General features: G+C 48.4%; 1 protein-coding gene across 3 annotated transcripts in view; it reads right to left on the bottom strand.

The window, feature by feature from the left end:
* The window catches only part of DPP10 (dipeptidyl peptidase like 10), a 763,146-nt gene that overhangs the window by 468,694 nt on the left and 281,672 nt on the right, over positions 1-12,780 (bottom strand). For all 3 annotated transcript variants that reach the window (XM_073563825.1, XM_073563827.1, XM_073563826.1), the window contains 2 exons: positions 7,789-7,841; positions 7,632-7,713 (listed from right to left, as the gene is read on the bottom strand). In XM_073563825.1, the coding sequence (XP_073419926.1) occupies positions 7,632-7,713; positions 7,789-7,841 (135 nt within the window). The remainder of the gene's footprint in view (positions 1-7,631; positions 7,714-7,788; positions 7,842-12,780) is intronic.

Here is a 12,780-nt window from a genome sequence, read left to right as displayed (position 1 = left end):
TGAGAGGCGCCAGACCGGACTACGACACCCATCAGACCGGACCGCCCCCCAGGTGAGTATAATATAACTCGCTTTTCTTATCTTTCAGGATATATCGGGGGCTTATCAACAGCATTACAAAATGCTGTAGATAGGCCCCTGATGATGGTGCGGGCAGCTGATAGTCGAAAAATGGGGTGACTGATTCCCTTTAGTAGCTGTCTACAAATATCTAAAGGGCTGTCACAGTGTAGAGGGATCATTCTTATTTACACATGGAAACACGAGAAGCAATGGAATGAAACTCAAAGTGAGAAGATACAGATTAGATATTAGAAAATACTTCTTGACAGTTAGGGTGATCAATCAGTGGACCAGGCAGCCACGAGAGGTGGTGAGTTCTCCTTCAACGGAAATCTTCAAACAGATGCTTTACAGATATCTGTCTGAGATGGTTTAGGGACTCCTGCATTGAGAAGGGGATGGACACGATGACCCTGGAGGTCCTGATGACCCCGGAGGTCCCTTCTAACTCTATCTTTCTATGATTCTATGAATATACAGCAAAAATGCCAATAGTAATCAGGGATTGACAATAAGTTCTCACCCAACAATGTATAATGTATAACAGCAAGTAAGATAAAATATAACTTTTAATACATGACTCTAAAAAATCAAACCTAAAGTGTCACCAAAAAATGATTAAAACGAGATGCCCATACATTGGGTAATCCCAAAGGGATAATTGAATACACCCAAAAGCATCAGATAGGAATATAGAATGCAGCTAATGTAATATCCAAACAGCAATCTATATATATTGGATACAGCATAAAAAATAGCAGCAAATTGCCATAGCCAATTGCACTTATATGTTTATATACTGGCTAAACCAAAGGAGGGGGAAGAGGTTCATAGCCACAAAAAGATGAGAATAATAAAAGGAACAATCTCACCAATATTTTGCAGACGGTCAGGAGTCTCCAGGGATACTCATCGTACATATGGATAGGCAGCAGTGGGAGTACAATACCCTGTCACAACCCTCATAAGCTGACCATTACCTGATCCCCAGACTCCTGCCCTAACAAGGGCAGTCCACAACTAGCCCTAGATTGCACAAGCCCTACACTTTCCCTTCAAGGAGCGTCCCAACGCGTTTCATCCAAGTAATTCTTCAGGGGACTAACTTGTTCAAAAGTGCTACAGTGCTAAAGCTAAGAGATACATCCTCCTGCCCTCAATACTATCTGCTGTCTATTGAGAGCAGGAGGATGTATCTCTTAGCTTTAGCACTGTAGCACTTTTGAACAAGTTAGTCCCCTGAAGAATTACTTGGATGAAACGCGTTGGGACGCTCCTTGAAGGGAAAGTGTAGGGCTTGTGCAATCTAGGGCTAGTTGTGGACTGCCCTTGTTAGGGCAGGAGTCTGGGGATCAGGTAATGGTCAGCTTATGAGGGTTGTGACAGGGTATTGTACTCCCACTGCTGCCTATCCATATGTACGATGAGTATCCCTGGAGACTCCTGACCGTCTGCAAAATATTGGTGAGATTGTTCCTTTTATTATTCTCATCTTTTTGTGGCTATGAACCTCTTCCCCCTCCTTTGGTTTAGCCAGTATATAAACATATAAGTGCAATTGGCTATGGCAATTTGCTGCTATTTTTTATGCTGTATCCAATATATATAGATTGCTGTTTGGATATTACATTAGCTGCATTCTATATTCCTATCTGATGCTTTTGGGTGTATTCAATTATCCCTTTGGGATTACCCAATGTATGGGCATCTCATTTTAATCATTTTTTGGTGACACTTTAGGTTTGATTTTTTAGAGTCATGTATTAAAAGTCTTAGTTACTCACCGGTTAACGGTATTTTTCGGAGTCCATGACAGCACCACCTGAGAGAGGGATCCTAGGAACAGGAAAACCTACAGATACAAAAAGGGCGGCACCTCTCCCACGCATCAGTTGGATTACAGAGCATAAAAGAGGACCTCCAAGGTTAATGCATGATTATATGTACAACAATATTAATACTTAAATCTTTATCACCCGTGGATATGTACAAAGGGAAGACGTGCACACCCAAATTGACTAAGGGAAGGGAATCTATGGGTGCTGTCATGGACTCCGAAAAATACCGTTAACCGGTGAGTAACTAAGACTTTATTCGGTCGTCCATGACAGCACCACCTGAGAGAATTACAGAGAGTAATCACTACTTTAGGGGGGGACTACAGCCTGCAGAACCCTGATACCGAAGGAGAGGTCTGCAGAAGCACCCAAGTCTAGCCTATAATGACTATAAAAAGTGCTCGGAGAGGACCAAGTGGCCGCCTTACAAATCTGGTCGATGGAGACTTCCGATCTCTCGGCCCACGAGGTTGCCACGGCTCTGGTGGAATGCGCCTTCAATTTCTCCGGAGCTACTCTACCTTTTGAGGTATAAGCTAACGAGATTGCTTCTCTAATCCATCTGGCTAGTGTACTTTTGGACACCTTAAGACCTTTCCTAGGGCCTTGGTAGGAGACAAAGAGGGCATTGTCCTTCTTCCAGAGATCGGTAGCCGCTAGATACTCCAAGAGGCATCTCCTAACATCTAAAGTGTGTAGCTTCTCCTCTTTCTCATTAGTTGGTTTAGGGAGGAAGGATGGAAGGACTATTTCCTGCGACCTATGAAAGCTGGAGGCTACTTTTGGTAAATACGCTGGGTCAGGTCTAAGTATTACCCTATCCTCTTTTACCTGAAGAAAAGGTGGGCGCCTAGACAATGCCTGAATGTCGCTTACCCTACGGGCTGACGTTATGGCTATCAGGAAAGCTATCTTGAGGGACAGGCTCCTAATAGAGGCTGACGAGATGGGTTCAAATGGCACTTCTGTCATAGCTGTGAGGACTAGGTTCAAATCCCATGGCGTGAGTCTATTCTTTATTATTGGTCTGGATCTACTCGCTGCTTTGATAAACCTATTGACCCAGTAATTAGCCGCGATGTTGCAGCTAAAGAGGGCCCCTAAGGCGGATACCTGTACTTTAAGGGTACTGGTGGAGAGACCCAGGTCCAGCCCTTTTTGTAAAAATTCCAAGATCTGGCCTATAGGGACGGAATCATCAGTATTTATATTTGAGCTTTGGAGGAATCTTTTCCAAATTCTGACGTAAATCTTAGTTGTCACCACTTTCCTACTTTTTAGTAGAGTGTCAATTAGGTCTGGGGAGAAGCCTTTACTTTTTAGCAGTGACCGCTCAAATTCCACGCCGTGAGATGTAGGCCAGCCACCTGAGGGTGGAAGACCGGGCCCTGGGACAGAAGGTCCGGGATGTCCGGGAGAACCCAAGGATCGTCTACCGACATGATCCTGAGGTTCAAGAACCATGCTCTTCTGGGCCAGAACGGGGCGATGACTATGACCCTTGCCCTGTCCTTCCTGATCTTCCTCAACACCAGAGGAAGTAGAGATAGGGGAGGAAAGGCGTAGGCTAGCCTGAAGTCCCATTTTATCAGTAGCGCATCTACTGCCAGAGGAGTCTCCCTGGGATTTAGGGAGCAAAACTGTCTCGTTTTCGAGTTCTCCTTGGTGGCGAATAGATCCACCTCTGGTTGACCCCATCTCTGCACAATCTGAACGAAAATGGAGGTGTTTAAGGCCCACTCTCCTTGTTTTAACAGATTGCGGCTTAGGAAATCTGCCGCGACGTTTTCTTTTCCTCTTATGTGAAGAGCCGTGAGAGATAAAAAATGCCGCTCTGCTAGCTGGAACAACTGTCCTGCTACATTCATCAGAGTTTTGGATCGAGTTCCTCCTTGGTGGTTGATATAGGCCACGGCCACTCGATTGTCCGAGAGAACTCGTACGTGAGGGCCCTGTAGATACATAAGGAGCTCTTTAGCTGCGTGTACTACCGCTGTCAATTCTTTCAAATTAGAAGACATTTGTATCTGATCCCGTTCCCATAGGCCCTGGACCAGAATTTCCTCCATATGCGCCCCCCAACCGGAAGGACTTGCATCCGTGGTGACCACGCGGGTAATGTTATACTCCCAAGGGACCCCTCTAGACAAGTTATTTCTTTCTAGCCACCACTCCAGGGACTCTATTGTGTTTCTGGATAAGGTCAGTCGACCTTCTAAGTTACCCCCAAGAATCCTCTGATACCATAAAACTTCGCCCTGTAGAGTTCTTGTATGAACTTGGGCCCACTGGACCGCGGGAATGCAGGACGAGAGGGAACCCAACAGGGACATGGCTTTCCTGAGGGACATGGAGGGGTTGTTGGAAGCGTTCAGGACCCGGCCATGCAGGTGCAGCAGCTTCTCTGGGGGCAGACGGCATTCCTGCTTTTTAGAATCTAGGGTTAGGCCTAAAAATTGTTGAATTTTTAATGGCTGCAAACGGGATTTTTTGATATTAAGTAGCCATCCCAACCGCTCTAGAGCCGCCATTGTTTTCTGTAATTGTTCTAAACACTGCTCGGCTGAACTGCCTATTATAAGGAGGTCATCTAGATAGGGAACAACTAGAATGTTTAGCTTGTGCAGATGGGCCATCACCTCTGCCATCACTTTGGTGAATACTCGGGGCGCAACTGCCACCCCGAAGGGTAAGGCCGCGTACTGGAAGTGCTGGATTGACCCCTCCAACTGAACCGCCAGTCTAAGGAAAGGTTGGTGTGCTAGACATATAAGTATATGGTAGTAAGCGTCTTTCAGATCTAGGACCACCATGAAGCAGTTTTGAAACAGCATTTTTATTGCGGTGTTAATTGTTTCCATTTTAAACGGACGTACGACCAGGAATTTATTGAGGGCTTTGAGGTTAAATATAGCCCTAAATGAGTCGTCCGGTTTACGGACCAAGAACAGGGGGGAATAGAAGCCTTTCCCCCTCTCTTCCTCTGGAACTCTCGTCAGGACTTTTTTGTCCAGTAGCTCGAGGACCTCGGTCTCCAGGGCAGCTTGTTCTAGCGGGGAAGATTTGAGCGGAGTTACCCTGAACCGAATTGGGGAACACAGGAGAACTCTAGGTGCAGTCCTGTAGCTATCACCCCCAGTATCCAGCTGCTATTTGAGATTCTGGCCCAGGCCGGGTAGAAGGCAGATAATCTTCCTCCTACCGGAGCCACTAGTCATTGGGGCGGCTTCTTATTATCCCGTGATGGACCTTCTTGGCGCCCCCCTCCTCCGAACATGAAGCCCGTACCTCTGGTTTTCTTGTTGTCCCATCTGTTCTGATCTCTGGCCTGCCTCCTGCGGGAATACCCTTTCCTAGAAAAGGGATGTCTCCAGGATGTATTCGGCAGACTCGGAAATTTCTTTTTCTCATCCCCGGCTTTCTCTAACAGTTCGTCTAGGACGGGGCCGAACAAGTATTCACCCTCACAGGGGATAGAACAGAGACGGGACCTGGCTTGGATATCTCCCGGCCAGCATTTTAACCAGAGGGCTCTTCGGGCCGAATTAGACAAACTTGCAGACCTGGCCGCCATTCTTACTGAGTCTGCCGAGGCATCTGCCAGAAAGGCAGCAGCATTCTGGATAATTGGAAGAGACTTACGGATGGAAGCTCGCGAGGTTCCATCCTTTAGCTGGGAGTCCAATTGATCCAGCCAAACCATCATGGATCTGGCTGTGCACGTGGCTGCTATTGCTGGCCTTAGGGTGCCTGCTGACATCTCCCATGTGCCCTTTAAAAAGGAATCTGCCTTTTTATCTAGGGGGTCTTTAAGGGAGGCCATATCGTCGAAGGGTATAGATGACTTTTTGGAGGCCTTAGCTACCGCTGCATCCAGCTTGGGGGCCTTATCCCATCGACTTACTATTGGGTCCTCAAAGGGGTATCTTCGCTTGAAAGCAGGCGGCATAGAACCCCTTTTTTCCATTTTTTTCCACTCCCTGTCTATCAGGCTCTGGACTCTTTCGTTTAATGGAAAAGTCCTTTGCTTTCTGGGGTCTAGACCCCCGAACATAATGTCCTGAGCAGACAGTTCTGTCTTTTTTTCTTCTACCCCCATGGTTGACCTTATGGTTTTAATTAATTTATCCATTTGGTCCAAGGGAAAACAGAACCGGCTGGAATCCTCTTCGGAAGAAGAAGAGGAGGCCGAGGACTCTGAGGAGATATCTTCCCTCCTAGGGCCGAATGAAGATTCTGAGCCTGAAACACTAGCCCGTCTTCTTTTAGAAGAATCTTCTTTTGATAGGGCTTTTATTTCAGTCCTGATTAATTGCCTCAGGTCTGTAGCGAAGCTTGGAGCTTCTTCCGCTACCTGCATAAATAGGGAAGAGTGTAAGAGTCTGATACTCCACTCACGTTCTACCCCTAATCTCCGTCCCTACCGTCTGTCTCACGCAAGACTGACACAATCTCTTAGGGTGGCCATCTGGTAAGGGGCAACTACAGAGGGCACATTCCTTGTGCTTCTGCTTCCCTGTGGCCTTCTTCCCCTGAGAATCAAAAAACATAAGGGGACACTGCATCAGGGTACATTCTCGCAGATCTCTTACCCTTGCAGATGAGGACAGGTACCAGATCATGGGGGGCTGCAGGAGGATCCTTTGGCCTAGAGGAACTACTGTGGCTCTGTCCACTCGAACGTCCCTCCTTCCGCCCCTTAGGCTGGTCACTGGGGTGCTTTGCCACGGGCTGCACCTCTTGTGGGTCCATGGGGGCTTCTGTTGTGTCCATCGCTGGGCCTCCAGAAGCACCTCAGCAGCAATGCCTTCTGTCTTAAGAAGGCTTCCCCTCCGGTTCAGCAGGAACTCCGTCCGGTGTTCGGGCCCCCCATTGGACCGCCTCGCGATCCTCCCCCTCCCCTTCAGGCCTGTCAGGCGGCGGGCGCGCATCGGCGCGTGTCCACAACAACCGGAAGTCGACCGGCATCCGACTTCCGGTTTCGGCGCTAGGCCCCGCCCCTCCGCCACGTCACTTCCGCCGCGTGACAGAGGCCGCGGGGACGCGCGGCAAGGGGCTAGCACTGCGCCGCCGGCTTGGAACCGTCCGCTCCCTTTGTGGGACACCGCCGGCGGCGCCCCGAACGGACCGCTCCGGGGAAAGGAGACACAGGGGGACACCGCTTACCTCACCGGTCCCATGGAGAAGGCGCCCACCGGACCCTGTCTCCGCCTGCTCTTACCACTGCCGTGGAAATCCTACCCGGACCCACCGTGGCGCATCCAGGGCCCCCAGCGAGACCGAGGTAGGAGAACCCCCCGCTACCTGAGTCGGTCCGCTGGCCTGGGAATTCAGTTATCCATGACGGACGATCTGTAGGGAGTTCTGTCCTTGTTAGGAACAGGAAACCAACTGATGCGTGGGAGAGGTGCCGCCCTTTTTGTATCTGTAGGTTTTCCTGTTCCTAGGAAGGGCGGATCCCTCTCTCAGGTGGTGCTGTCATGGACGACCGAATAAAGTTATATTTTATCTTACTTGCTGTTATACATATGATTCTATGAAGCCTGGACCATATCTTTGTTTTAATGTGGGCTTTGTTCTAAATTAGCCCTGGGGCCCAATGCGACTCTGAGAAGCTCACAAGCGCCCCGTCATCCTTTGCCTAACAGTTGTACTGATGTTTCTATGTGTTGTGCAGGATAAGGTGTGGGAGTGACGATGGATATATGAGAATATTGCACAGGATCTTACCAGCTGCTGCCCTTGCACCCCCCAGGAAGCATGCTGCAGCACCGAGTCCTCCACCTCTGGAGGGTTCAGCTCCCAAACCTCCCTGAAACACAATTACACAACATTGTGGATGTAGAAACTGATATTTGGTCAGAGATCAGTGGAGCTGAGCACGCACCTGGTGTGGATGTTGTAGATCACGTAGGAGGCCGTGTATGAATAATGAAACACCTGTAATTAGAGAGGAAAGGCAAGATTATCACCAGTGCACACTTACATCAGACGATGGAGAGTCGGGATCACAAACAGTCTGCAGACAATTCAAATCCACATCTTCTACAAGTGCTGAAAGCTTCACGGGAGGTCTCCTTATCCTGTGACTTATAATAACCCTATAATACAAGGGAAACTTACATAATGGCCGTCAAGCTGAGGTTAATATCCCTGGAAATAGGGCAGATTGGGACATTCTCCTCAGATATGGGGAAGGGCTGGACATTATCCTCAGATATGGGGCAGGTCGGGTACATTATCCTTTGATATGGGGCAGGTCGGGTACATTATCCTCAAAAATGGGGATGGTCGAGACCTTATCCTCAGATATGGAGCAGGTCGGGGCATTATCCTCAAATATGGGGCAGTTGGGACATTATCCTCAGATATGGGGCAGGTCGGGTACATTATCCTCAAAAATGGGGATGGTCGAGACCTTATCCTCAGATATGGAGCAGGTCGGGGCATTATCCTCAGATATGGGACAGTTGGGACATTATCCTCAGATATGGGGCAGTTTGGACATTATCCTCAGATATGGGGCAGATCGGGACATTGCCCTAAAATATGGGGCAGGTAGAGACAATATCCTTAGATAGGGGGCAGGTTGTGATGTATCTCCAGTCCACCCAGAGACTTAATCCACGCCAAGCTAGGTGGTCTTTGTTTTGTAATCGCTTTAACTTTCTTTTAAATTTCAGGTCCGGTGAAAAGAATGTCAGAGCCAGTGCCCTCTCTTGCACTTTTCTGTCTGAGGATCAAGGATCCACAGTTTATCATTGAACCATCCAAGATGGTCACTGTTGCTCCAGTCAGTCTGTCACGAATTCCCCCAGGGAAGACCCTTGTGGCTGAATTCGAGAAAGAGTGAGTTTTGCCTTGGGGCCACTCGTCCAAGGTGGCTGGCCACACGGGACAAAGGAAGACCTTACAGTTGATTTCTTGCCACTACTGGTGGCCGTCCATGAGGTGAGACGTCTACGCTTACGTGGCTGCCTATCTGATTTGTGCCCGCAATAAAATCCCCAGACGACTTCCTGCCGGTTCTCTTCTGCTGTTACCCATACCATCTGGTCCATGGCGGCACATAGCTATGGACTTCATTACGGATTTGCCAGTATCAGAAGGTTGCACCATCATCTAGGTAGTCGTGGATCGCTTCTCCAAAATGGCGCACTTTTCCCTGTTGTCTGCTCTTCCATCCGCTCCTGAACTGGCTGACTGCTTCATAAAACATATTTTCTGACTCCATGGATTTCCTTGTTACATTGTGTCTGATCGAGGTTCGCAGTTCACTTCCAGATTCTGGCGAGCTCTCTGCAAGCATATGGTTATCGCCTTGGATTTTTCATCGGCCTATCACCCCCAATCCAATGGGCAAGTGGAACGTGTCAACCAGATACTGGGCAATTACCTGCAGCACTTTGTCAATCCCCACCATAATGATTGGGTGAGGTTGCATCCCTGGGCTGAATTCTCGTACAATCACGTTGGTGAAGCCTCGGGAGAATCACTGTTCTACATTATGTTCGGCTGGCAACCCGAGGTTCCCCTCCTGGTGACAGTTCCTTCTTATGTCCCTGCGACAGATGTCCTCTCCAAGGATTTTGCGAAGTTGTGGGAGAACACCAAAGCCACTTTAGAAGCCTCCTTCACCCGTATCAACGAGGCTTCCTATAAATTGAAGTTGCCTCCTTCTTTACGGATTCCAAATTCCTTCCATGTATCTCTACTAAAGCCAGTCTTCCTGAGTTCCTTCTTCAAGGATCCCTGTACCACGCCCATGCCAACAGCCTCGGATGATGTTTTTGAAGTGGAGAACATCTTGGCCAGGAAGAAGGTGAGAGGCAAGACCTTCTTCTTCGTTGACTGGAAGGGATTTGGTCACGAAGAGAGATTTTGGGAGCTTAAGGAGAACATTCACACTGCTATTCGCCTCCGGAAGTTCCTCAATAGTCTGAAGAGGGGGTGTAAAGGTAGAGTACTGTTATCACCACGCCGAGTCCTACTCTGACAGAGTCCTACTCTGACATATAGGGTCTCCGGCGTGTCTCTTCACTTACCCGTGCTACGATCAGTTCTTCCCTTCCCCATGCTCTGCATGCTTCCAGCCAGTCCTATGGCCATGTCCTTGGGGCACACACGCGTGCACTCCCACCCTCTTAAAGGGCCAGCGCATGCACTTGCTATTTCCTCCCAAGCCAATAGCTGTGGGTCATTATGTGTAAGGGATTAAGCAGAATATCTCATGATTGCTACCTCCCCTTTAAGGAGTTCTAATATTAATATGTATTGTGAATAATGTACAGGTTTTATGATGTTTTCGTACCGCTATAATACGGTGTATTACCTCCTGTTCATTGGTACTGCCACATTATGTGTTACCATGATGTAACATATTGTGTTATGTTGTATATTAATGCTTAGATTAGGGTAAGCCAGTGCATCATTTGGGTTCAATAGTGGAGGGCACTGTTAGTATATAGTTCCATACATTGGGTAAGCGCAGTTCTGTTGTGGGTCACTAGATGGGGGTATACTAGTGGGCCTTGTTAAGTATAGCTGATAGGTAGTTCACATAAGGGTTAACTGTAGGAGGAGCTGCTATGGGTTAAGCAAGCATAGGTGATAGGAATATGTCAGAAGGCGAGCACATCCGACAAGTCCACAAGGGCTCTAAGCCCAGGACGCCATAGCAGCTGCGCAACAATGTGGAGAAGCAGAAAAGCACGGGCACAGTCAGACGGGTGCTGTATAAGATTGGAGCACCCGCGGAAATTACAGTTTATGACAGCAACAGGAATGGAAAGGAAAAAGTGGTCCAAGAGTCGTGCAGGGCACAGAGTATTCACCATGTGACAGATCTTAAATAGGGGTGAAGCCTGCAAGTCTGAGAAGTGGATGAATGGGATCCCCAATACCTTGAGGTCTCGCTGGAGTGATGCTGTGGTACCGCCTAGGGCGCTACTACCGCGGAATGTGCGTGAGGATGTAGAAAGTAAGCAAGGGAAAGTTCAGGAGGAAGGCTGTGTGAACTGCAATGTAACTGATGTGTTCAGGACCGTTGAAGAAAGTAAAACCGCTGATTTGGCATCAGAACCGGTATCTGTGTCCGTTATTTCAACCCTGAGCACTGGAACCAAGAGTGCAGGAGCTGGGTCGCACCACTGTGGAATCCCTGATGGTGGACCAGCACCTCGAACAGGTACGCTGGTAGAAGCTGAAGGTTTTTCTGTGTGAGGTCAGGACACCAGAGCCCCGGTGTCCTCGGCTACGACTACCGTCCTAACCCCCTCTTACATATGTATATATTGCTTTCTCCCCACTGGGGAGGTGCCTAAGCAAACTTCCTGTTTACAGTTTATGTGGTGTAAGGTCGCATACCAGTACAAGTCCTGTTTGCTGCACTCAAGTGCAAATCATGTTTGCTGCACTTAGATGCAATCCTGCCTGCTGCACTCTAGTGTATTTTCTGCCTGCTGTACTCGGATACAATCTTGGTCAGCTCCACTCTGATAGAAGCTGCTGCGCGTCCATTGGTCTGTCCTGGAGTGGCACCTGGCATACATTGGGAGCCAAGTCTAACCTCACCATTAGAGGCTCTAGTGAACAGCCCGGTGTTCACTTAGTTACGCCCCCCCTCCAGGCTCTCTGCGGCCCGTGGCACAGTGGTTCCACAAATCACGTTTGTGACAAACCGTAACCATTTTCTGATCCATTATGGATCCTATCACTGCTCTGACAGAGCAACTGCAGCATATCAATCTGGAGGTGACAGATCTTCCCATTGTTGTTTTGCAGAACCCTATTACATCAAGTGAAGGAATCATGTCACTACATCAGGCTCAGGACTCTGATCACTACAGTAGACCCCGCACTGGAATCACTACAGGAGGCCCATGACTCTGATCACCACAGCAGGCCCAGGACTGGGATTACTACAGCAGGAACAGGACTGGGATCACTACAGCAGGTCCAGGACAAGGTTCACTACAGCAGGCCCAGCACTGGAATAACTACAGCAGGCCCATGACTCTGATCACCACAGCAGGCCCAGGACAGGGATTACTACAGCATGAATAGGACTGGGATCACTACAGTAGGACGAGGACTGGGATTACTACAGTAGGACCAGGACTGAGATTACTACAGTAAGCATGTGTCTAGGATCACTACAGGAGACCCAGCATCACGGGTTTACAGCGACATAGAGGAGCCAGAAGACCACAAGGTCTGATTTCTCCTACTCCTGCACTGACTAGGAGCATTTCACCTTCATATTAAATGGTGTAAATTTCTTTTAGCAGTGCAGGGGTTAATCTGCTCAGTTGATTGTTCCTGGAGCATTAAGGCTCTCAGCTGTGCACTGTTAGCCACTCCCATCTCCTATATAATCTGGGTCCTGGCAGGCACTCAATGTCAGAGTTAGCTTATGCTACATGGTGGAGGTTGTTGGTTATTATTGGAGAAGGCATTTGGTGGATTTATATGTGACTGTTGCTTGGTTTAGGGTGTGTGATAATTCACTTTCTTCTGCTAGTTTGGTTTAACCCCATCCTCCACTCCTAGGTGCATTCCTCTGCTATATGTCAGTATATTTGTATGTTTGATATTTTTCATTATCCCTGTTCGTATTACCTTGTTAGTCTGGTTGGTGTATTACGATACACTACTACTCCCCTCTTTCCTGGGTGGGGAAGGGTACAGACTGAGGACAGATTCAGAAGCTAAGGCAAGGTACGTGGCCCCAGCATTTTCACCATCAGATGTAATCCTGGGAACAGGGCGAACTAGGGCGCCCCTAGTGTTCGGTACAGTCAAGGACACCCGACTACAGTCATGATATTAACTCTGACCGAAACCATATTTTTGAACCATTATGGATCCTATAACTGCT

This window comes from Dendrobates tinctorius, unplaced genomic scaffold (genome assembly GCF_039654945.1).
Source record: "Dendrobates tinctorius isolate UK_male_01 unplaced genomic scaffold, ASM3965494v1 ptg000403l, whole genome shotgun sequence".
In the NCBI taxonomy this organism is placed as follows: Eukaryota; Metazoa; Chordata; class Amphibia; order Anura; family Dendrobatidae; genus Dendrobates; species Dendrobates tinctorius.
This window is presented reverse-complemented; position numbering and strand designations above follow the sequence as displayed.